This window comes from Mauremys reevesii, linkage group 6 (assembly GCF_016161935.1).
Source record: "Mauremys reevesii isolate NIE-2019 linkage group 6, ASM1616193v1, whole genome shotgun sequence".
Lineage (NCBI taxonomy): Eukaryota > Metazoa > Chordata > Testudines > Geoemydidae > Mauremys > Mauremys reevesii.
Genome location: NC_052628.1, coordinates 83,035,285 through 83,062,014, shown reverse-complemented (window position 1 = coordinate 83,062,014; position 26,730 = coordinate 83,035,285). Strand labels below are relative to the sequence as shown.

Here is a 26,730-nt window from a genome sequence, read left to right as displayed (position 1 = left end):
GCAGACAGGACAGTGTGTACCTACATTAAGTCAGGCACAGTATGATTGATCTTTGTAAGTGGAAATGTGCAAACTGCTCAAGTTAACTTTACCCCCAGGCACCTGAATGTATTAAACCCATTAAATAAGTGATCTTCTTTCCTAAGTGTGTGTGTGTACAGTGCCACTTCAAAATGCAAAGCTAAGTCCTACTGCATCAAAATGCTATATTGTGTAGAGGACAGTTCAGTGGTTTGAGCATTGAGCTGCTAAACCCAGGATCATGAGTTCAATCCTTGAGGGGGCCATTTAGGGATCTGGGGAAAAATCTGTCTGGGGATTAGTCCTGCTGTAAGCAGGGGGTTGGACTAGATGACCTCCTGAAGTCCCTTCTAACTGATGATACTTGGTTCTTGTCTTTTTCATAGCCTGATTTGTAGCAATCATGTACTATAGTCTTGCATCTTCATTGCAATACTTATTGAAATTCCACAGGGTTTTACTATTACCTACAGTAGCTTTTGGAGCAGGCTGAGCTCTTGAGAAACAGTGGACCTGATTCTGATCTTTCACTGGTTTAGTGGAGTTACTTGTGGTTAACAATGATATATGTGAGATTGGAATCAGGCTCAATACTTCCTATCTTCCAACAGTAACTTTATGCAGCTGTTTTATCTATTGGCTGAAATGTTTCAATTGATAATAGGGACATCTGTCCTTCCTGCTCTCCACAGGACTTTTGTAGCATTTTTATTCGGCCTTCCAGCCTCTGGGTCCATTCACGTCGGAGTCTGGGAACAAGGAACAAACACTCTAATCAGTAAGCGCTGAGCCAAATTTTTCAACTGTATCTAGATCTTTTTAATGATATCAAAGCTTTCTCCTCTCTTTAAACACCAAGGCACTTGCCTTAGATTTATTTACCACGTAGGCATCTGTCTGGCTTTCTAGATTAGGCACACAGACCATGGTGATGGCAATGATGGTATCACTCAACAGTGGGTGACATTCCTGGATTCCTAATGAGTCAAACAACTGCTGAAGAACTCTCATTAGTATGAAATTCTCTGCCTTCTCTTCTGGGGCATTCTCAAGGCCACACAGAAATACTCTTTCTGGTAAGGTCATGCAATATGCAAATTTAAAGTTGCAATGAGAGAACCTAATTTACCATGCTGCATTGGAGAAGAAAAAGGCCTATGTATCATTCTGTAATTGTGATGTTACTTTGTGTCCTGAACCTTCAAACATAATCAAATCCTTTTTCTTCATTGTCATCAAACCTTATATGTATATAATGAAGGGAACTGATGTCATGAGGGAGAGAAGCCACAACGCTTTAAGGTTCAGTATGGTGGAGAGGGAAGGAAATGTCATTAGGACCACTGCAAGTTATCTGTTGCCATTGTAGTTTTCCAGTGGAATCTTGGGTATCAAACACTTGACAAAGATAATACTATGGGATTAAATGTCACATCATGAAGCTAAAAATAGCACTGGATATCTTTTGCAAATTACATTGATGTATCAATAAGGACAGCAGCTGGCAATTTTATTTCAGAATTACCCAGCAGTAAAGGTTGTGGGTATTTTATACAGTTACTTATGTTAATTTGGTTTCCAGTTTTGACTGCAAATGATGGTTTAACCTTTTCAGTTTGAGCTGTCCTACACTGACATTGGCATTCTCAAGTGAGCATATTCAGGTTCTCAGAAATCAGCGTAATTAGCCAAAAACATTTGTCATTCAAAACAGTGTTTTCCCTGCTGTTCCTTGTTAACTACTGTTCCAAGGAACACAGAGAGAACACTCATCTTCAGTTAAAGCTGCTAATGCTTCCAGATATCAGCTATGCTAGGCAGCAACCCTGCAGATTTTGCAATATCAATGTACATAGCCACCTGAAGCTACCTTTGTGTAAATTAGAACAGTTTATGAACACCTTAGGCCCTGGTCAAGATGATCTTGAATGGGACCTGCTTGGTTTTATTTTGGTTCAGCCAGAATTGCTTGGGAACACTCAGCAAATAAACTATCCTTTTTGTGCACCTTATTCTTTATACAAAACTCACTTTTAAAAAACCCAAATGAAGAAAAAAGGATCTGTCATCCCCTCACAAATAGCATGACTTGTGATTGCTATGGGAGCTGTTTCAGTCTGAATGGCCTGCTTTTTGTGGAACTTTTTTTTTTATATTTTTTATAATTGGAGATATACCAATCTCCTAGAACTGGAAGGGACCTTGAAAGGTCATCAAGTCCAGCCCCCTGCCTACACTAGCAGGACCAATTTTTGCCTCAGAACCCTAAGTGGCCTCCTCAAGGATTGAACTCACAACCCTAGGTTTAGCAGGCCAATGCTCAAACCACTGAGCTATCCCTCCCCCACACTGTACTGTAACCCTGTAGATTTTTAGTCGTTTGAGGGATGCCGCATGTCTAACTGCTTATAATAAGCTTCTCACTTTGTCAACAACCTGATTATCTTACACTGGGACAGTTATCTAGTAGTTAAAATGACATAGGGAGCAAGGCTCTTGAGTTCCTCTATGTCTAGCATAGCCTTAAATAAGTCCATGATCTCTGTGTGCCTCAGTTTCCGTATCTGTAAAGTGGGGATAATACTCCCTCCCAGGAGTACTGTGGGGCTTCATAAATGTTAAGCGTTATAAAATACATTAAAAGAGGTTATAGAAGTGTACATTATTACTCTAGTTATTAATGGACAGTTTGTCTATCCACTTAATTTAACATTTTTCATTTACTTATTGTCCCAGCTCCAGGTAGAAATCTCAATGTTTCCTGGCTGTCACGAGTTATAATATGAATGCTGTCATAAACAGATAGTTAAGGGTTAAAGTCTGTTTTACCTGTAAAGGGTTAACATGCAGTACCTGGTGACCACCTGACCAGAGGACCAATCAGAGACGAGATAATTTCAAATCTCTGTGGAGGGAAGCCTTTGTCTGTGTTCTTTGTTAGTTCTCTTTTTGGATCTAAAAGAGACCAGTCATGTCTCCAAGTTCTCCTGGAGTAGTTTCTACTATTTAATAGTGAGTATTGAATGTTTCCTGGCTGTCACAAGTTATAATATGAATGCATTTTAATTTTTAGGTGGTTGTGCTCCAAGGCCTTTGAGGAATGACCCAAGGGCTCAAGGGTGAGGAGGCATCTCCACATAGGAGACCCATGGAAATCTGGGAAGAAAAATGCCAAAGAGCTAGCAGAAAACTTGTGTGCTGTGAATAAAGCAAACTAGTAATGGGCTGCCTTATTATGAAATGTGGAAATACACCCGTGATGCCGTACAAAAGAGAAAAAGCAACTCACTTCTTCAGGGCACTTCTGCTTAATCTAGAGTCTTCGCCTTGTTGTTGCTGAGTGTGTTTTTCAATGATTTTTTCCCAAAAGTTTTTCAGTCCTTTTGCATCATGGACAAAGATCTTGGGGTGTCTGGTAGTCTTATTCATTTTCTGAAAAGTAAGCCAAAGGTTAGAAGCCCTTTCCTTGTTAAAACTTCTAAACTGATGCACATGCCACATTGCAAAGACTTTGGATACTTTCTTATAAAATGCAATAAAACCATAATCTAGTCAGACAAGAATTGGTAACTGAGGCTTATTCTGACTAGAAATAAAATATCAGACAGTGAAATATGCTTAGAAATGATTATTTGCATGCTATACCTATATTTTCGGTACAGAATGAGTAGCTGTTGGAATAGTCTTCCAAGGGACATTGTAGAGGCCCCAGTATATGAGACACTTAAATTGGCACTGAACAATTCACTAGAAAATGTTCTGCAAGAAACAATGCTGTCATCATCAAAGGCTCGGCTAGAGAAAGTGGAAAGACCCATTAGGTTCTCTCTCTTCTGTGGTTCTATAAGAGATCATAGGTGGTGGTGATCGGTAGGGAATGTGTTATTTTTAAATAATTCCTATTACTATTCCAAATAATATCAAGCACAAACTGCGCTGGAGAATTATACATCTAAAATGTGAAGCACACAGTGTGTGAAAGCCTTAGGGAGCTTATGTTCTTGTTCTCTCATTTATCAAAATGCCAGCTTAAATACTGTTAAAAACACAGTTTGGTAAAATAGAGAGATGAGTTTATAGGAAAAAGGGCAGAAGGCAGGGAGATTTCTCCTTGTTAAATGTATAATATTCAAGCTCTGGTGGGTATTAAAATTCTCAACATGCCTAGGGTAGCTACTGATACCACCAAATGCTTATAGAGTTATCAGGCCTTAATGATACTTTGAAAAGTTAAGCTCAGTTAGTTGCTTATTCCCAAAAGAAATGAACTGAAAAACTGCACCATGCATTATATGATCTCATTAGCACGTAGCACTTCTGCTTTGAGCATGAAACAGAATCCCCTACATCATCCTCCTTAAATAACCTCCTGTTCCCTCACAGAATCAAGTGCGTGAGATGAAAGGGAGGAAGAGAGAGAAAAATATGCTCCTGGGTTACTTATAGTCTCATCTTAGTCAGTGTGCACCTTGGTTGCCATCTGCTGCTGAAGTCCCTTGCATCAACCATTTACCTCTACTCTGCTAGCTATAGAGTTTGTTACCCAGGTTTCTACAATGGGGCTGATAATCCTCACTGCCTCATAGGTCCTTGTTGGTATTTGTGGGACTTCTCTAAGAAAGGTGTCAACCTTTATAAAGCCACTCTTATGAAAATCTAATAAAGCTACACTGGAGTAGGCCAATCTGAATTGTATAGTTATTGGATGACCTCTGAAGGGTGCCTTGCTGCCACTAGTAGACCAACAAAGCAGGAAGGAACAATCAGATGTGGCATAAATTAGGGAAAAGGGCAAGTATAAGTCCTTCATATATAATGTAGCATTAAAATGCAAAAGATCTTTTAAAAGGCCTTTAAACTTATGATCTGAGGGGTGACTTTGGTACTGGCTTTTTTTTTTTTTTGGCGATGAAAATTCCATCATAATGAATAGTTTGATCAAACTCTATGCTCAGTCCATCCAAATAGGCTGGCAAACTAGTACAGCTAAAAACCAACTTCCAGGTGCATTCATTTTCCTTTGAGAAGTCTAGATGCCCAAGGATGAGTGTTGTCTAACTGCAGGAAGTGGAGGAATGAGCACAGACTGGCCAGTGAGTATGTATAACATAATCATCTCCTGGATGGAACATCACACCTGCTTGACTGTTGTGTGTGTTGTCCTCTACTGTCTGGCCCTGATGGTACTGGAGCAAGCAAATATTTTCCTTTTAGATCAAGAGGTGTCTGCAGGTTTGGCACAGAAGGATGCTGCTGTGAAATCTTGGATGAGTAGAGATCTGACACAGAAGGATATATAGGAAGCAGCTTCCTATATAAACTCTGAGGGGTCAATCATCTGTTTTATTAGCACCTTTTGTTTAAAGTGCTTTGTCAATAATAATTTGTTTCACTGGGGCACTATCACAATAGTGTTATGGTTCTCCAGCTTGTGGCCTCATCCTAAAAAACAAGCATAGATTAATGACTCATTGAAACATGCCCTTTCTCTATCTTTAATGCTATAATCTTATAAAAAGAAACAAAACCTGCATCATGCAAAGATTAGAATATGTTCCCCAGTAATAATGTTATGAGTGACTGACTGAATATGATTATATTACTCATCATTACTCCTTAGCAGAGTGGATCATTACAACACTAAAAGACTCTTCCAGCAGTGGCAGCTGCCTACTTGACACTTCAGATAATTATGCTGTTTTCTCAGATGTCAAGTACAAGGTCCTGGTGAACTATCTGAGCTGGTCTGCCCTCCAAAGGCTATTCTCCTTTGACTCACATTTGATTCTGCCATAATATACTGGGCTTTCATTTGATTTTTAAAAATCCATTAGAAACTCTTCATGTGGTATCAGTGAGGGGTTTCTTTATACTGCAAACAGCTGCCTTGTTTTTCACAAGTAGCTGCCAATTTTTGATGCCTCCCTTCTTAGGTGCCCAACTTTGAGGCACTAGGTTTTGTCATGCTGGTTCCCCAACATAAGTGGGTCCTTTTGAAAATTTTAATCCATCATGATTCTGAGTCTGCCTGCTGGCCAGTGGCATTTAGCCAGTTAATACTTCCCACTAACATATTTTTCCTTTCTGAAACAAGTGGGCAGTGACTAGAATTTGTGAGAAGCCAATGTGAGTGGTTAGCCGGGGGGTGAAAGTAACTTAAAGCACTTACCGGTACGCCGGAGTCCTGAGTGGGTGTGGCCTCAACCAGAAGAGGCATATCCTAATGGGAGGAGGTGGGGCCTTTCAAGATTTAAAGGTCCTGGGGCTCCAGCTGCGGCTGGGAGCCCCGGGGCCTTTAAATCACCCTGGAGCTACCAGCTGTAGAGGCAGCTGGGAGCCCCGGGGCTCAGGGCCGAATTAAAGGGCCCAGGGCTCCAGCCGCCACAGAGCTCTGGGCCCTTTAAATCACCGTGGAGCCCTGCCGCCACTACCCTGGGATGGCAGGGCTTGGGCTAGGACTGGGGTAGCGGCGGCAGGTCTTGGGCGGGGATTTAAAGGGCCTGGTGCTCCTGCCATGGTGGGGAGCCCCGGGCCCTTTAAATCATTTCTGGAGCCCTGCCGCTGCTGGGGCAGTGGTGGCAGAGTTCTGGCAGGGATGTAAAGGGCCCAGAGCTCCACGGTAGCCAGAGACCTGGGCCCTTTAATTTGCCCCTGCGCTCCAGGGCTCCTGGCTGCCTCTGCAGCTGGTAGCTCCAGGGTGATTTAAAGGCCCTGGGGCTCCCAGCCTGGTGTAGTGGTGGCAGAGCTCCAGCAGTGATTTAAATGGCCAGAGGCTCCAGCCACTGCGGGAAGCCCCAGGTCCTTTAAAGCGCTGCCTTAAAGCATCGGCTTACTTTCATCTCTGTGGTTACCCCACATCACATTGCTGTGGTGTCAGTGCTCTGTAGATTCTATATGGTGGAGATATGGAACGTGACGTCACACAGTATTAACCATTCAGCATTTCTGATGCTGCATCACCTGAAAGTACACTTTCTGTGAGATTGGTGTCAGAGCACCAATGTTCAGAAAAATTGGTAGGTGTCACATATTCACTATAATAGTCCTTTTCCCTCTAAGTCTATTTAAAAGTTCAGCTGGAATTTCTAGGTAGCTCCATATGGGAATGATCTTTCTGAACACCCACATTCTTTAGTGCTCCTTCATTAACCTTTTACCATTGGTTTTCAACTTCCTAAATACATATTCTAATAGATCACTGGAATTCTATAAAATTGACCGTAACATTTCAAATTCTACTCTACATAACAAGTTGCTGATATGCATGCTCTGCCTAATGGCCTCTGGGTACCCCACGGTTCAAATGGCACCAAGGCAGTTAAATCATCTCCAAGTCAAAATTGCCCTTCTTGGGCCCAATCCTTCTCTCCTGTACACTGGTCTTAACAAACAGTAATTCAACTGAAGTCAGCTAGAATCCAGATTCATTATGAGCCAAATCCTGAAGTACTTGCTCAGACACTGGGAGTTTTGCCTGAGTAAGAAGAGAACAAGGAATCCAGGAAACAACATGTCTTCCTTTTCCCCAGATTCATTTTAGATGGCCCTATACATCCGCTGCACATTTCAAAGTGTAACATTAAACAGAGAAATGGAAGAGAAGTTCAAGAATCAAATTTCTGGCTGCTAAAGGTTTATTTGACATGCTTTCCCCTATAAAGACACAACTGTAAAATTAATTACTGCAATATAGCACCTAAAATAGCTGAAGATTACACAACAGTAATACTATCATGGGCCCACAGAACTTTCATCGGGGGGGTTTGGACTGGATGTGAGTGATGGTTGTGGAGTGAAGATTCATGCAATGAGCTTTCTGAAATCTATTCCCATGAGGAACATATTTGAGACCACTAGTCTGTGTGACCCTCGTGGCAGGAAGAGTCCATTATTTATATCTCCTCATAAACGTGAAAGAGATTGCCTTTAATAGTATCTTTCTAAGCTTGCTGTCTTCTGTTTTAAAAGATAAGAATAGATTGATATTTATGTCTGAGGTTTATAATACTAAATGCGTCACTGAGGTTTAATAGCCTGTTATTTTTCATGTGAGTTAGGTTGGCAAAACACCATTTTAATAATTACACTTAGTCCAAATTGTGTTTTTGCTGAAACAGGTCACTTACTACATTTGGCTCTGAACCTCAACTGGTAGAAATATGATAAATGAATGAGAGGTTTTTTACAGTAGCAGGTTATTTATGACTAACCTATTTATGTATTCATTGCTTGATTATTTATAGAGAATATTCATGCAGAATAAGATTTCAGTACATTGGCAAAGATAACTCTGATCACTGTGAAAGAATAACTTCATAACTGTGCAGTCAAATTTTAAGCCATTGGGTTGTGTAGTGCACTGGAATGCATTGCTGTCCTGTCAGGTTTGCAAATCACAGTTCAAAAATGTAGCATGAAATCTGTTAAGACAGAGCCTCTGCATCCCTACACCAGCCTTGTCTCCTGCAGTCCAGGGAAATTCACTTTGAGGGAGATTGATAGGTTTTCCACTGCTCTCCATTGTGGCTTCTGCTTGGAAGCAGCTTTGATTCCTGCTGGAAACTCATCTGCACATAGTTTTTGTACCACTATTGTAACATTGGCTTAGAAACTGATATAATTACAGCAGTACAACCCTGTAGTGTGGCCACACTTTTTTTACCGGTATACAGGTGTTTGTCAGTATAGCTTATTTCTGTATGTTTGGTTTGCAGGCAGAAGCTACTTCAGAAAGGTGTTAAATCAATACACTTCTGCATGCCCTGGCCACACCCCTTCACTAATCCTACTGTTTTGTGGGTTTAGTTTGGGTAACTGCAGGCCCCCTATAAGGTGCAAGGGAGATTATAGCCAGTATTTTGCTACTGCAATTTTCTCTCTCTCTCTCTCTCTGTAGTGAGGTGTGTGGGTGATCGATCATTGGGGGAACCTTTTAATATGGTCTATACCAGCAGAAGCCTGTGGAACTAGGAATGAATCTTGCCTGTTGCTTTTAGCAAAAATAGTTGTTGGTCAAAACAGAGGAAAAACATTTTAACATTTTATCAATTTTTCTCTTGGTTATTCATACAAATATATCTTTTGAATGTTTCTAGTTAACTCCCCCAGAACTGAAACATGTATTAAAATACATTGATAATATCTGCTAATTAATAATATATGAAACTCTTATAACACTTTTGCTTTCATTAATGCTTTAGTGTATTCAATAAAGCTGATGCAGAAAGGAGTATATTTTGTGGAAAAAAAAATTTTTCTTGTTCTAAGTTTTCCATTTTTTCCCACTGAAACAGTGTGTTGATCGGGGTAGGGGGGAGATCATACACTCGCTCTTTTTTTTCCATTGGGAAAAGGAGGGAAGTGAGCAGGGGAGAATCCCTTCCGAGTGAAACAATTTTTTTTTAAATTGACAGCTTTGTTTCCAAAATGTGTGTTCAAAACAAAACAAAAAAAAGTTAGTTAAACTAAAAATATTCCCACAATATTTTATTTTGGCTTCAAAAGCATTTTCCTTTTGAAAAGAGGCTTAGTCAGAAAATTTTCAACCAGCTTGACTGTCCAACCAGTTTGATTGCACATTGAATATGAATGTTTAGGATCTCTTATTTTGATAGCAATGTCCAAGGCACCTAGTCCACTGAAGATGATAGACTGCCATTATCTTCAGTAGGCTTTGTATGGGTGGGGGGCCTCTCAAGCCATATCATTCTCTTGATCTCTCTTATCTTTATCAAGCACTAATTAGTCTTCTACTTTTAGTGACACCAAGTGAGATTTGTTTGCCTAAACAGAGCTTTATACAGCACTGTGGAGATGCTAAAACAGTATACTTTATAAAAACTACATTAACTGTTTTAATAAGGATCTAAAATGTGCTTGTATACATAGGTAGGATGCATCTCTAGGTTAAAAGTGTCTCTTTACAAATCTATAAGGTTCTAGATTTTCTTTCCTGAGTAACTACACAAGTTCTCATATGAACACGCAGACATATTATATGATAAAGCAAACTAAAAACCCCAAAGAGATGGAATTAATATAAGTGAGGAAAACAAATTAGACGGAGAGTACATCTGAGATTTTATCAATTGAGCAGAGTCTGATTATTTTCCAATAAAATAATTTAAAAAATCAAACCTGGAAAAGGAAAAAAAAAGTAATATTAAACTTCTCAGTATTTAAAAAGACAAATGGCCCTTGCTTATATATCCAGTTGTGTAATAAATAAATCAAAATATGAAGAAAAAATCATATTGTACTCTATACAAAATAATGTGCTCTATCAAATTATCAAAGCTTACTTTTATAATATAGTAGCTTCCTCTTCTGCCAAAACATGGAGTCTCTTGTGGGATTATTGAATACTGTCAATTTTAACCTCTAGGTTCCTCTTTTGTATAAGACTCACTGTGGGCAGTGGGAGTAACCACTGAGATCTCTTCATCTGTCACTCATTTTTATTTGGGACTGGTGCCATGAGCTATTTTGAATCAGTTCAGTAGCGGGGGGGAAGAACCCACAATCTCGTTTTATGAAGTCTGTGACACATGACCTGGAATGACCAAACAGCTACAGGGCACCAACTCCGAATGCCACATTTGAGCTTCACTATAATTTCTGGCAGGTGCCACTGATGTCATAACTTGGCTTAGGGAAACAGTAATCTGTACTTGTCAAAGAATAACTGGAACATGACTTCCATGTGACTTGCAAGTATTCCGTGTTGTCCCCTACAATGAAATGGAGAGATCTGAACAGTGCCCATTGTATAACACAGCTTGTTTCAGGATTGTGTTACTGAGTGACTGACAGAAATATTTTTTCTCTTTTGAACTGCTGCTCTGTTGGAACACCTGGTAGGTTAGATGACAGGACTCCAGCTAAGCTGTTAATGCTGTGAATAGCATAGGAATCTGAACTCAAATGGAGGGCAGCTGGATTCATAGTCTATAGGAATGTGTGACAAAATGTAGCACTTCCATTACAATAAAATGACTGAGCAGCAAAGAGTATTCTTTGTGGGTCAGATTCTGCCATACTTACTAATGTTGAATAGTATCCCACTCCTCCAATAATTTCACTGAAAGGAATGAAATTACTCATGGAGTAAGGTGCTACTCCCCTCGTATGAGCTAGGGTAACAGACTCTGCTCCCATGTGTAACACATCAGGGTTCTAATTCATTTTTAAATGCTCAAAGGCTAGGTGAACTGCAAAGCTAAATTCCCCATTAACCAGGCTAATGGAGACACTCAACCTGCCACCTTTAATGGAAATTATCCATGTAAATGCCATGCTTATTAATGCAAATATGAGACTTTCAAACCATCATTTTATTCTCTCTGTTTATATACTATATTCCCTTCTCTGACCTTGTATCTTAGAAAGTCCACACCCCGGGCAACGCTGTTATACTCACTGAACTCCCGATGTAGACAGTGCTATGTTGATGAAAGGGCTTCTCCCATCAACATAGCTACTATCTCTTGGGGAGGTGGAGTGCTTACACGGTAGAAGAAGCTCTCCTGTCAGCGTAGGTAGTGTCTTCCCTCAGCGCTGCAGCTGTAGCAGTGCAGCTATGCCACTGCAGTGCTGTAAGTATAGACAAGCCCCTGGGATTGTAAACTCTTTGGGGCAAGACTGTCTATTAATCTGTTTGTACAGTGCCTAGCACAGTGGGATCGAGTCACTACTGTAATACAAGTGACAAATAATAATGGGAGGTAGAGTCCTGTAGGTTTTCTACACCACTCAAAAGTATGAGGTTAGCAAAGTGGCAGGGGAGCTTCTTTATTTCTTTTTTCAAATAGAGCAAGACCTTTTCAGTCTGTCACAACCCATGATCATGGCAAATGCCAAGGGGATCCAGCCACTTTACAGCTTTGGAACTAGCTGTTAAGCAAACACTGACCATGTGCAGATCTTACAAAACCTTCTCAAGCCAAAGGCGATTTTGTTTGGATAAGGAGGGTTGCACTGGAACCAAGATATTTAAAATTGCAATGTTGTTGTGATATTCCATTGTCCTCGTATATTGTGTAATCAAATGTCCTGAAAGGATTAGATATTTTCCATAGCTGGAAGGAATGATTTTATGCTGCTTAGAACAGCCAAAGGCTTCCTGGGATTCTGTTGGTAACAGCAGACTTTGCAAGGGCTTAACCAGTGACAGCTATTTCTGTATCTTGCAGCAGAAGCCACTAAAATGTGCCAAAGAATTTCCAGTTAGCTGCAGGCATTGGTCCCAGAGAGCAACAAAATTCTAGTTGTCCTCTCTCCAGATGTGGCAAAGGGACAAGCTCAGAAATATGTCATAATTGCTGTTATGAAAACTATCTATAGAATTTGATAGGGATTAAACAGATAGGGTCTTACATAAATTAAATAGGGATCCATAGAAATTATTCTAAAAACCTATAGAATGACTAGAGAGAGGATATTGTTTCTCTAAAGACATTTGAAAAGCATCTTGCAGAATGTAAGTGACTGCTTTCCTTTGTTAAAATGATGTAGAAACATTATAATTTTGAATTAAATGCTACTGAGCTCTTTCATAAGGGTGGATGCAAATATAGAGGCTCTCATCTGTACATGCAAGTTTTTGCATTCTCCACAAAGTAGCAAAAATGTATGAAAAGCTACCTTTTGGGGACCTTTCCTCTAGGCTGCTTTTCAGTAATAATTACAGGGGGAAAAAAACCTAATGCGGCTGTATCTCTATTAGCACTTTTTGGAAAATCTCACTGTACTCCCATTGAGGCAACTCCACAGGTGGTATCAATATGGGAGTATTAGCATAGACAGAGTACAGGCATTCATACTCAGATGAGAGACTGTCTAGATCAGTGTTTCCCAAACTTGGGATGCCGCTTGTATAGGGAAAGCCCCTGGTGGGCCAGACCGGTTTATTTACCTGCCCCATCCACAGATCCGGCCGATAGGGGCTCCCACTGGCTGCAGTTCGCTGCTCCAGGCCAATGGGGGCTGCGGGAAGTGGCGTGGGCCGAGGGATGTACTGGCCGCCACTTCCAGCAGTCCCTATTGGCCTGGAACAGCGAATCACGGCCAGTGGGAGCTGCAATCTGCTGGACCTGCAGACGGGGCAGGTAAACAAACTGGCCCGGCCTCCCAGGGGCTTTCCCTATACAAGCGGCATCCCAAGTTTGGGAAACACTGGTCTAGATGTTAAGATGTCTATACTAATGCTCCCACCAGTGCTACTTCAATTTAGTAAGATTTTCCCCCAAATGTTGGTGTAGACAAGGTCACATGCAGGCAGACTGTCTATGCCATCTTGACAAGAATGTTGGTGTTACTAATTAGTAGCTGCAAACAGATGTTAGCCCTTCTTGTACAAGGAAAGCTCTAATTAGAGTTTAACAGATGCAGCAATTACATAACAGGTGGAAGATATTGTACTAGTAGATGTGTATCACCCAAAGGGGTGGAGCATGAAGTCAGTAATGTCAGGTGTGGTAAGGTTAAGGGGAGGACTCTTCAGACCTATTTTTCTCCGAGGGGATCCTTAACCCATCCATACAATTAATGAGTTATAATACAGCACGATACTAGCTTTTGTAGAAGTGATCAACATTATCAAAACCAGGGACGTAAAATTAAATTCCTAAATCTATATGTAGGAACCTAAAAGAGAAGCAACCTAAGCAGAGCAATAAAAACTTTTATCAGACAAATTTGAAAACTTTGGCCAAAATTTCTATGTTACCAGTTTAAAAGGGCTCCTTTTGTTTAATAGCATAACATGCAGCCTGTGATATGTAAAAGGAAGCATCAGCATTTATAAAATAGCCATTTATGGTACATCTCCTTTCAAAGAGAACAGTTAACTTAAGCACAGCTTTTTACATCTATGCATTGCTAACAGCTGCTCTTATTCAGACAAAAAAAAGCGAACCTCTGCAAATGCAGATTGTAGTTAATTCTTTTAGTACAATGTGGGAAAATGGGGAAGGGAGAAGGCAAAAGCATGCTAGGTGTGGGCAGTATGAGACATACAATGCAACAAAAATAGGAAAAGGGGTGCTATTTAAAAATAAATGCAGTAGAACTTAAACAGCATTGCAGTAAAGATTTGAGAGTCCCCCAGAATACTAATCACATTGCAATGTTTGTTTTCATGATATAACATTGCATCATGCATATTTGCACCATCATGTCATGATGTTGCCTTTTTGACACTATAACCATTGTGTTTGGAACAGGGAAGTTCACACTGCTTAGATACAGATCATTAGTGAGGCTCCCTGGGGTCACAGGTGTATGTGTGTATGCTTAAAGCAGGCCCTCATCTTAAAGAACGTTTCCAGGTGATCAGAGTTCTTTTAGGAAATTACCAGCCCTGTACTGGCTTATACAGTAAGAGGGCTTGTTTACATGAGGAAATTTATCAGCATAGCTATGGGGCTATAACTCCCTATGTGGACACTCTTTTTCCAGTGTAAGTGGCTTTTTTTTTTCAGTTTAGCTCAAACTACTTCCAAAGTGACATGACATAAAAATTGAAAAAAGGCTTTTATACTGGAATAAAAGTCCACATGGGTGAGTTATGCCAGTATACATCAGTTTAAATTCACACACTACCTTTATACCGGTATATCTTCCCTGTGCAGACATGTCATAGATGTATTACTCTACCAGTATAACTGGAAAAATCTCCATGTAGACAAGCCCCTATTTTAGGTGACAGATAGAAAGAAATTCCATTTGGATAGTTAATTCCCAAATTAATTCATTATCCACATTAACTTTTTCAGGACAAGTAAGTATTTTGTAACTCATTATAAACATGCAGCTTACTCCACTGAAGCATTTTTTGCCTCTTCCTTAATTAATTAATCCACAAAGAAAGCTGGATGACTGATACACAGAATCTGTTAATATTCCATTTGAACTTTTAAGCAATGTCATTTATACAATAATCACTACTCTTTCATGTTCACTAGCTGGTAATATTCCAGCAAATGAGCTTATGGGCAGGAAAGTTTTGAGAAACAGAATTTTAAATGATTAATGTAGATTATATGCAGAGAGCTTTTTCTCATGATTGTTTCCCTTGTCATCCCATCCTTGTAGATTTGTGTTATACCCATTTATTGTATCCTGTTTTAATAAGATTGTGAGCTCTTCAGGGCATAGACCATCTTTTACTCTGTTTGTACCGCACCTAATACAATTGGGCCCTGATCCTAACTGGGATCTATAGGTTATAATAATATTTCATCTATTATACTTACCCTTCCTTCCAATGCTTAAATATTGGAATGATAAGAGCTTTAGAAATATCTGAGGTTTTTTTATACTGTTAATTTTACAATAAGGCAAGCAGAGATGAACCAAATAATAGAAAAGTGTAATAACACCCAATCTGATACACAGTGCTGGAGTCATTTCTCCTGACATTTGGTGAAGCCTCGATTTGTAAGTGAAGTGATGGAAACGCAATCATTTAAGATACTTAAATTAGACAAGGCAAAGCACTACAAAATATACTCTAAGGGACAATCGTGAATTGGCAGGGGAATGGGTTTGATGACCTTAGAGGTCTTTTCCATTTATGATTTTTATGATTCCATATTCCATTTAGTTTGTGTTCTATTCCTCTTATTTGTGGTTACTGTGTTAAGATAAGGGAAGTAAAAAGTCATTCTTCAAGACTTAAACTCATCACCACAGGGGAGAAGAAGGGTTTTTTTTCCTCCTGAGTCTGGTGTTACACTACTGGGTAGGTGTATTACAGATTTTTTTCTACGGAGGCTGGATACTGGACATGATGGATGAAAGGTCTGATCTGAAATGGTGTTCCTATGCCACTAAGGCCTGTGCAGGCAAAATCAGTCTCGGTAGCTACCTACTGGATCCATGGAAGGTCTTGTCACTTTCAAAATTACAGCCTTTGGGACAAAATTCTTAAAACTTAGCATTATGATTTTGCATGAGTTCCAAAGTTATTTTAGAATTTCTTAATCATTTGAATGTATAGGTTGCAGGACCCAGCTGGGATATCCTCTAGAAAATCAGAACTCTTCCTTGAAAACTGGAAAGAGGCAACATCTTCTAGGTAGATGGGACTCCTGAATCTTGCAAATGTGTTTCAATGGAGTAGTTAACAAAGTTCCCAAATAAGAGAGAATTTTAACACAGTTTCTACAACTTCAACTCTCCCCTGCCCCATACAAAGTATTAAGAAGTCTGGTAATGAAGCATTAGGCAGTCTAATCAGTTCCCAGTGCCATAAACTCTTAATCACTCCACATGACTTACACCAGGGGTAGTCAATAGGCAGATCGTGGGCCAAATCTGGACCCCCAGATGCTTTTGAATGGACCCAGAAATCTTTTAATTTACTTATTATTATAATTATTGTTTTTTTAGTATTATTATTTTCTCTGGAGTCTGGACCTTGATTATATCTTGACCAAGAAATTTGGACCTTGAGGGAAAAAATTGGCTACCCTGATTTACACTGTCCATCCACTTAACTTCATTCTTCCTCTAGATTTGCAAAAGTCAAAATAACAAGTTGCTAGGAGATCATTGGAAATGGATCTCTGGAATAGAAAATGGAATTTTATCTTCTCCTAGCTATGTGTTATTTTGACAATTGTGTCTATTTTCTTTTTAGATTATGCCTTTTCCACACAATTTGGGCTTTATGCTTATGGGGAGAAGAGGTTGAAACATGAACATGCTTAGCTAAAGGGGATGCAATGGGACAGCTAGTGTGAGCAGGGGATTCACCCTTAAGGGGGAAGGAAGGCAATGGAGCTTGTCCTCTCTCTGTTAGGAATGGCAGCTTAAAACATCACCTACAAGACATGCTTAAGTCCCTGGAAATGGAAACTGCTTGGGAGATCAGCTGTTTGTCGCCCCAAATTTGTTTTTGGATAAAAATTCAAAATTTCCCCCCATTTTCTGACCAGCTCTAATTAGCACGATGCCTGGATGTCCTGTCCTGCCTGGTCCCTGACTGGCTATGGTCATGTTGTATGCTGTGTTGACTGGCTCTGGGCCCATTGGGGAGAGCAGGACTTGAAAAAGGGCGTGTGTTGCTGAGACCTCTAGGTCTGCAGTGTGAAATTTGCCAGAGGAGTGAATTTGACGTGATAAGTGCTCAATCCCTCTCCATCTTTCTCAACACCCACAAAGAGGTGCACATAGCAGTGTATCCAGAAGGGTGTGAAGGAGTCCTTAAGTCTCAGATATGCTGCAAGTAGTACACTGGCTTGGTCTATACTACCAACTCATGCTGGTATAACTACATCCTCAGTAGCGTGGAAAATCCTAACCCTCGGTGTAGACTGCGCTATGTTGATGGGAGGGCTTCTATTATCAACATAGCTACTGCCTCTCAAAGGGGTGGAGTACCTAAGCTGAATGGAGAAGCTCTCCTGTCAGCGTACGTAGCATCTTCACTAAGGGCTTGGCTACACTTGAGAGTTGCAGCGCTGGGAGTTACAGCGCTGGTCGTACAGCTGTGTAGGGAAAGCGCTGGTGTGTGGCCACACTCACAGCTACCAGCGCTGCAGTGTGGTCGCATTTGCAGTGCTGTTGGGAGTGATGCATTATGGGCAGCTATCCCAGCGTTCAAGTGGCAGCAACGTGCTTTTCAAAAGAGGGGGGGGTGGAGTGTGACAGGGAGCGGGAGAGAGAGAGAGTGGATTTTTGGAGCCGACACTAGCTCCCTGCCTTGCAAAATCAGAAAATTTTCCTGACCCCTTAGTCTTAACTGCAGACAGCCTGCAGACCAGATAAGCAGCACAGACTCCCTTTCCCCCCCTTCCCCCCTGTTTCTCTGTCAAGCAAACACTCAACCCCTGTGAATGAGGCAGGCAGGGGTTTATCTCATTTGATTGTTCACAGTCAGTTACAGATTGATCACAGCAAACAGGAGCTGTGTTTGTTTTTTAGATAAGCAGCTCTGGGAGCCCCGAGTTCACAACAAAACAAAGAGAGGCTGCATAACAAAACAAAGAGAGTAATTTAGTTAAAAGCATTCTGGGATATCTCCTAATACCCTGGAGGCCAATAACAGCGCTGGTGTGTGGCCACACCTGACGAGCAGCGCTGCATCACCAGCGCTGCACTCGTTATTCCCCAAGCAGACCAGGTGTTCAGCCAGCGCTGCAGCCAGGGAGTTGCAGCGCTGGATGTGCCTTGCAGGTGTGGACAGTTACTAATTGAAGCGCTGGAAAGCCTCCACCAGCGCTGCAACTCTCAAGTGTAGCCAAGCCCTAAGTGCTACAGTGCTCTGCAGTGCTGTAAGTGTAGACCAGCCCACTATGTCTGGGGAAAAAAGCATGAAGTTTTTCATTAAAAACTAAATTTTGGCAAAATTGACAATATTTCATGAAAAATATCATTTTTGATAATTTCTGCTGAAAAAAACTTCTTGTTTTAAAATTTTGGTCAGCTCTAGAAAAAGTTAAATTAAGGCTGAAAATCAGGAAAATAATCCTTACAGGTGAGGTCAAATAGAACTCTGAAGCATTCTCCCAAGGGAAGTGGAATGAAAGCTTCATTGTGTCACATATTTGTAACTGGGCTGGACAATGCACTAGCAAAACCTAGTAGAGAACAATTCTGTATTTCTCAGAGAGATGGACAAAGTGAACAAATAGGTCATTTACAGCTCTGTGGTCTGATTCTTTTGAATAATCCTCTCTCTTTTAGTCTTTAACTTTATTTAGATCAAATATGCCTCCCTAACCTTTACGAAATCACGTACCAAAACAATTCAGTTCAATCAATATCCACATAAAAGCACTCTGAACCTATTTTCAACCCTTTCATACACCCCCTCAACAGCATGGGAAATAAAATGTGATTTCCAGTCTACCATTGAGGTCAGCAAATTTTGGCTGTGTTGGACCAAGTGGAGGATGAAAGGAGGAGTGTGAATTCCACAGTGAAGAACCCTTCTCCCTGAAATCACCAGCCCACTCCTCTTTAAACAAAGGAACTGCTAGTTTCAGCTCCATAGGTGATTATGTGAAAATTTGACATTTGCAGTGCGAAGTGATCTCTGAAGTAGCAGGACCTGGACTTTAAAGGTCAGCACCAACACCTTGAAGTCAGCACAGAAATCAATGTAATATGCTGCTGAGAGAACACTACTAAATACACCCAGCTGGGTTTCTTCTCCACGAGCTGAAGTTTCCAGGAATTTTTCAGACAAGTTCCATGAAGAGCATATTGCAATAATCCATTCTGTAGGTCCACCCCAGAAGAAAATGGTTGCAACCATTTTAGAAAGTACAGATGGAAAAATCCAATAATGTGAAATGTCACAATACAAAACTAGATTTTCTAAGAATAAAGGAATGCCATATGTTGGGTACCAAACAAATTGTATTGTGTGTTCTTTTGCTGCTGTGATGCTATATTTTGTTTAGTTTAACATGTATATTTGAATCTAGTCATATTCTGCCCAACCAACTATAAATGCAGTAATTGTCCTTTATAATCAAGCTACTAGAATGGCCTGAAAATTGTAATCCTCATGCACAACATAGTTGTTATCAAATGATGTTAGTTTGCTTAATGTTTTAATTTACAAATTCTTTATTATGAGTCTAGTCCCTAGATTAGTAATTACTTCAGACATGTCATTTTTCATGTCTGATACCAAGAAATACAAGAGAGTAGATCAGATTCTGAACCAAGTTTTGTCACTGTAAATCTAGGATAACTCCACTGAACACAATGGAGAAATTACTCCAAATTTATACTGGTGTAACATAATCTGGCCCAGTATCTCATTCACAGGCAAGCCACCCTATCTAAAGATTTCCCTTTTAGTCTGGCATAGTGAAGACCTTGTTCCTTTCAAGCTGTGTATCTTCTGATTTCCTTGCCTACTGAAAAAACTAGGTCAGGTTTATTTTAACAGGAAAAGAGAAGCTTTTTTTCCTAATGTTACTAAGTGCCATATGGAGCATCATCTATTATGCACTTCACATTGGTTGAGTTTTCTAATATCTCAGCTGTTGTTTTTCCTTCCAATCTAGTTATGTTTTGAAAACTTGTGAGTTATGTATGGACATAGATGTCAACTTCTGAAAGCTATTAATCAGGATTTTTGGAGGGACTTTTCTTCCCATTTGAAATGCACTGGAATAAATAAATTAATTAATTAATTTTAATTTTATTTATTTTTTGGTAGGCCAGAATGGATATAAGAAACATTTTGCTGAAAAATAGGAACTGTGACTCCAAGTTGGGAACAGCTGGCATCTATGTAATACTTTTCTTAACTTAATATTTTTGTTACTTTTTTATTATTAGGTTTTGTAATATCCAGCAAATCATATACCAAGCCAGCAGTATGTGAACAAATTTTCCAATAAGCTTCAATTACATTGTAAGTATTAAAGGAAAATTGTTGAACACATCTAGCCAGCTGACTTCTAAGGTACAGAACTACCATATTCCATTGCAAATGATAAACCCAAAACAGTCATGAACAGTGAGACAGAATTAGTACAGGAGGCATGACTTTTTTTGGACAAGCCAGAGGAGATCAAGGACAGGGGGATTAACAATGTATAATAATAAATGCTCAGTTTGTGTATTTCATCTATAGATCCCAAAGCAGTTTACAAAAGAAGGTAAGTATAATTATTCTCATTTTATAGATGGGAAAACTGAGGCACAGAGAGTTGACGTGACTTGTCCATAGTCACACACCAGGTCAGCAGCAGACTTGAGACTAGATCTCATTTGTTATGTAACTGATCTGAACCTACTTTAGTTCATGAATAAATTGAACATTCTTTGAGACTCATAATCACTTGGTGAACTATTTCCCCCACTTATCTCTGCATCTCTTCTTTTGGTCACAAAAGGAAAAGCAGAAATGTTATGGAGAAGATGTTTCTGTGGTATTTGTCAATGCAGATAAACTCAGGAAGTGTGAGAAATCTGTCTGCTCTCATGGTAAGACCTCAGTAGCTCTGTAAACATGTCTAACGTGGGTATTTCACTAAGGAATGCTCTCCGTTCTGGCTGAATTCTCCCCTCCCCACACACGCTATTTTCTGCATTATCATGATCAGACATTAACATTTCTATCTATCCTAGGTACATATAGATTCACTATTACTGTAGTACCCAACAGCTTTCACAATCTTCAATATATTTAGGCCCGGACCATCCCTGTGAGGTATGGAAGTAAAATTATTTCCATTCTATAAATGGAGAACCAAGGCGGAGAGACTAAATGACTTGTGTAGGGAATGAATTGAACCAGGCTTTCCTGAGTCCCAGGCTGCCACACTAATCACGGGACAATTCTTTCATCTTACCACTGTTCTGTCTATGTCACATCTGTCTCTCGGTTTTTCTTTCACTGTGTACCATATCTTTAGATCTACATAATGCTAGATAGGGTCCCTGTTTTGAATATGTACATTATTCTGCCTCTTGGGCAGGACATATTTTCCAGGAATGTTATGATATTTGACTGTTAGCGTTGTGCAGGCTTTTGTTGTATTTTTTCACCTTTTGTTGTTGCTGTTGAAACTCTCTGTACTGAAATTTGCATCCTTATGTTTCCCTCTGTTCTTCTGACCTCTCAGTCCTTGTCCTCAAAGAAAACCTGCACAACACCACCTTCAAAAGAAAAACCTGGGAACTTAAATTCATAACTCTACTGGACACTTGAAAACCATGGACTTAACAGAGACAGTGGCTTTATGGCTCATTACCATAATTTGTAACACAACCTGCTGCCTACTAACTCTCCTTTGTCCTACAGAGGTATTAAGTGAAGCGTTACAGAAGCCCAGCTGTAGGCATAGCCTAAGTCCTTAAGGTCTTCTGTTGGTCTCACTCTGTTTTTGTTTTTTAATTGTATTTCTTTGTGAGCTTTTTTGTTGAAACACACCGTATTGAAAATTTGAATCCTTGTGTTTCCTTATGTTCTTCAGTGGCTCAGGTTCCCCCAGTGACATGTGTGTCAATCAGTTTCTTCTGATTTGGAGTGTGACCTGATGTTATCAGCATGCAGTATGCCAAATCAAATGGGGACAGTTAATAAAAAAAGGGTTGGGCTAGTTATTCCTTTCAGGGTTTGGTGGCCAAGAATGAGCAGGCAGGACTTGGCTGCCACCAATTGCTAGGAACCAAAGGGTAGGCTTATCTTTTTAAGATTCCCAGTCATTGAGATAGGGCTATTGGTATAACTACAAGTGCTGAGAAGCTTGAATTTTCATATACAATAGGTTTGCATATGGACTTCGGCTGCCATTCAGGTTCCATTTCAGGGGAGTCTTGTTTCCACTAAAATAAGAAGAAGGAAGCTTAGGACAAATGCTCTTCAGATGAGGAAAGCTGCCCAAAATTAAGGTGTGCTGAAGTGCACTTTCATAAAAAGAAAAAGATTTGTACTTGGAGGGCTAAATTTGAAATGGGTACCAGAAACAAAACAATAAAGTTCTATCCAGGCAGAAAGGATAATTTTATTGCCATTCTGTTTCTTTTAAAGACCTACTATATCAAATTACATGATCACTCTACTGTTCTCATAGTGTGTTCTTGTATTCCCACTGCTATATTGTTCTTTCAATCCTCTTTTATGCCCAGATACTGCAGAAGTTCTTAAGCAAAATTTCACTCTTAAACAGATTTCTTTCAACTGTTTAATAACATTTTAGCAACATGTAAACATTAATTTAGAAAACAGTTAGTAAAATGATAAAACGTTGTATTTGGATCCTGTATCCCAAGGGATGAAGGAGGTAAAAGAGGAGGAAAAAGCCTGGAATTGCAAGAAGTAAGAAGGTTGTGTTGGTTAGAGACCAGATAGAATCTGTGTTAGCATTTGGTCAGTGACAATTTAATTTGCTTATGTTATTTCTACATCTCTAGCCAAACCATAGCTTATCATTCATTTTGTGACTGGAGGGTTCTCCTGTCACCATAGTTAATCCACCTCTCTGTGGCCTGGGCTACACTAGCAGGGGGGTTTGAACTAAGATACGCAACTTCAACTACACTATTCGCGTAGCTGAAGTCGAAGTATCTTAGTTCAATTTACCTGCCCGTCCTCAAAGCGGCAAGTCGACTGCCGTGGCACCCCCGTCAACTGCGCTTACTCCTCCTGCCGAGGTGGAGTACGGGCGTCGATTAGCAGATCAATTTATCGCGTCCAGACGAGATGCGATAAATCAATCCCCAATACATCGAATGCTACCCGCCGACCGGCGGGTAGTATAGACGTACCCAAATGGTAGCTAGATTGATGGAAGAATTCTTCCATCAACCTAATGCTGTCTACACGGGGGGTTAGGTCAGCTCAGGGGTGTGGATTTTCACACCCCTGAGTGACCTAGTTGTGTTGACTTAACTTTTCAGTGTAGATCTAGCCATAGAAACAAAAACTAAGGGTCTGATCCAACTCCCATGTTAGTTACTGGGGCTGGATTGAGGTATAAATCAAGACTCTGTACTATTTAGATCCTGTATTCAATAGTCTGAGGTATATGTTTACACTGAAGAGCTGGGGTCAGCACAGCTTTGCTAGCATAATCCCCTAGTGTAGGTACAGCATTTGCTGACATTCTGCTGGTATAGAAACACCATCTCCCTGAAGGACATTCATTCTCTTCTGTCGGCATAGCTGCATCTACAGTGGGCACAGTTGTGTCACTATGGGTACGTCTACACTACCCGCCAGATTGGCGGGTAGTGATCGATCTATCAGGGATTGATTTATCATGTCTAGTGTAGAAGCGATAAAGGGATCCCCGATCGCTCTGCCCTCGACTCAGAAACTTCACCACGGTGAGAGGCGGAAGCGGAGTCGATGGGGGAGCGGCAGCTGTCGATCCCATGCCGTGAGGACGTGAAGTAATTGATTCTAAGTTGATCTAAGATATGTCGACTTCAGCTACACTATTCTCATAGCTGAAGTTGCGTATCTTAGATTGATTCCCGCCCCCATCCATGACAGACATTAGCTATGCTGGTAGAAGGTGTAAGTGTAGACCAGGCCTCAACTGGTTTGGGATTTCCTGCCCCTGAATGCTATGTGAAATGGGATGAGGCACTAGCTCAAGAGCCTTTAGCCTTGTGGACTTATCAAGCCAATCCAGTTGCTGAAGCACATCCAGCCATTAGTATAAGGACAGGAGAAGGCTGGGTCTACACTGAAAAGTTATATCTGCATATACAGATGTAGCTATGCCAAGAAAACCACCAGTGCAGCTGCAGCTGTGTTGATGGGAACGGACTTCCATTAATGTAACTAACTGGTTCAGGGTGATGTTCCTACACTGACAGAAGAACCCCTTCTGTCAGCATAGGCTGCATCTACACCACAGGGCTATGTCAGTAAAACTGTGCTAACATAGCTGTGTTGGGATAGCCTCCATAGGATAGATATATATCCTTGAATTTGCTCACCCTCCTCTTGTCTGAATGTCCAGGATTTAAAAAACTGAGCCTTTTGTGCATGTTAGAGAGTTTCTAAACTAGGGAGAGGAAATGAGGAAGGGTGGGGGAAAAATACTCTGATGGATGAAGTGGAGGAACAGAAGTGAGTGCTTTATTTATGCACACTGAGGAGCCTAAGTATCATGTCTTGTCAGTACTACCTTAAGCACTATTTGAAAAGGCTAAGTTCCCTGTACCACTGTTTCAGTCAGGGTTTTCAGTCTTACTATAAATGACTGAACAGACAGTTAATTATAGTAAAACATGACAACAGAATGAATCCTTGTGTCCAATAGGTCACAAGACTGCATCATAGTCCTTAGGGGCTGACATGGAGATGCTGCCAATCATTTAAACCAGTGTAGTCTGGTTTTGAAATGCAATATGAGTATATATAGTTTTGTTGATTGGAGAAATGCCAAAATGTGTCTGGCAGCATTGTGGTTTATGACACTAGTTTTTCTGGTGGTAATTTTATACTGTGAAAGAGATCTTTGATTTCATTGCAGTTGGCAACCTATACATTACTGGCTGGCTAATATCACGAGAACCTCCCAGCTTTTACACAGGAAAAATGTGACTAAATTCTGTAAAATATAGAGGGATAGACTGTGCTATCAGTTTTTAAACTCAAATCCACATAGTTTATGTGAATAAATTTCAGCTCATGATTTGTGGATATTACAGATGTCATTGGCTATTTACTAATCATTATTCGTATTCTGTGATTGGTCATCTCAGTCACATGGTATTGTTTCTATTGTTTGATTGGAATGGGGAAAAATGATCAGTGAATAACAAAGTCAAAACTTTAGACAGGTAATCAATCATGCTAAAAATTGTGAAACTTTCAGGATTCAAAAACAATCAGTAAGAAATTATTGTGAACACATGACACCATGAATATCAGTGTAGCAAATTTATCACATTTATTTGTGATAAAAATGTTTGTAAACCATCTTTCGTATTTTTGTCTAGCTCTAATATGCATATTTAAACCTGGATTGTGCTTCCTATTATGTGATCAAACATTGATATATAACATGTACAGTGATCATCTGGACTCAATTAAAGCATAAGAAATGCTGATTTTACAAAGTATTTGAAAATTTGTGTAATATCTTCAGGAGAAGGACTTCAGCTTTTTCTTTTTGTGTGTCTCTTTCTATATGTGAAATACCAACACTATGCTGCTATATAAATACATCTCTACCCCAATATAACGCGACTCGATATGACACAAATTCAGATATAACGTGGTAAAGCAATGCTCCAGGGTGGGCGGGGCTGCGCACTCCAGCAGATCAAAGCAAGTTCGATATCACGCAGTTTCACCTATAACGCGGTAAGATTTTTTGGCTCCCGAGGACAGCGTTATATCTGGGATAGAGGTGTAATATTATTTGTATAGCACCTTCCTCAGACTTTTGAAAAGCCTGTGATAAAGTAAACCCAAATGAAGCTGAATATCCTATCTACCTATTGCTGTTCTGGACTTCATTCAGGTTCTTGTCTAATCCAAATGAGCAGCCCTAGTTATTATTAATAAGTGTTAAATAGATTACTTTTTAAAAAAAGAAATATTAACAAAGTTTTGAAATACTATGTGAGATGGCAAGGTCAGCAGCACACCTCAAAATCATCACCTGAGCAGCTGCTCATTCAGGCTTGTATGAACAGTATCTAGCACAGTGAGGTTGTAATATAAGTAATACATAACAATAAAATTAGATATAAAGGCTAATCTTGCAAATGGTCCTTTTGTGGAACTCAAGTACATGGGACTTCTGTACACGGAGACCTTAAGGGTGGGTCTTACTTTTATGAATGTTATAAAATTATTTCCATTGCTACAATACTGCAAAGTCACAATCTAAAGTTAGAAGAGTGGATGGCCAAAGAAATTACTGTTACCAACCCTTCACCCTGGCATAGGGAATTAGCTAACTTCTTTGTAGTTGTACTCTGTAGAAGAGGTGGATCTGAAAAGTGACAGCACAGCACTAGGCAGCTATAACTGACACACAATAAAAATACAACAGGAGACATGATTTCCAAGTGTGGCATATCAAATGACTTTCTCAGATTTTTTTTACTGTTGAGTTCATGAAGGAAATCAAGGCACCAAAAACCTGATCGTGCAAGATCCCTGTTCACACAACAAAGTTTTACAGTTTTTCTTCTCAGGGACTTAATTCTTTGCAAAAAGTTTCAGTGGTTTCATTGCCCCTCAGATGGAATAAATGTCATCTGGTT

At 40.0% G+C, this 26,730-nt stretch overlaps 1 protein-coding gene and 1 long non-coding RNA gene across 2 annotated transcripts in view; one reads left to right on the top strand and one right to left on the bottom strand.

The window, feature by feature from the left end:
- Nucleotides 1-300: 300 nt before the first annotated feature.
- LOC120408776 (protein FAM240C-like) lies at nucleotides 301-6,249 on the bottom strand. The gene is made up of 3 exons (XM_039546001.1): nucleotides 6,191-6,249; nucleotides 3,311-3,453; nucleotides 301-770 (listed from the first exon to the last, which is right to left on the bottom strand). The coding sequence occupies exons 1-3, from the start codon at nucleotides 6,236-6,238 to the stop codon at nucleotides 638-640; spliced, it is 324 nt and encodes a 107-aa protein (XP_039401935.1). The 5' UTR covers nucleotides 6,239-6,249; the 3' UTR covers nucleotides 301-637.
- A 740-nt stretch (nucleotides 6,250-6,989) lies between these two features.
- The window catches only part of LOC120408778, a 26,379-nt gene continuing 6,638 nt past the window's right edge, over nucleotides 6,990-26,730 (top strand). Inside the window, exon 1 of the long non-coding RNA XR_005600958.1 lies at nucleotides 6,990-7,037. This is a non-coding gene — a long non-coding RNA (uncharacterized LOC120408778). The remainder of the gene's footprint in view (nucleotides 7,038-26,730) is intronic.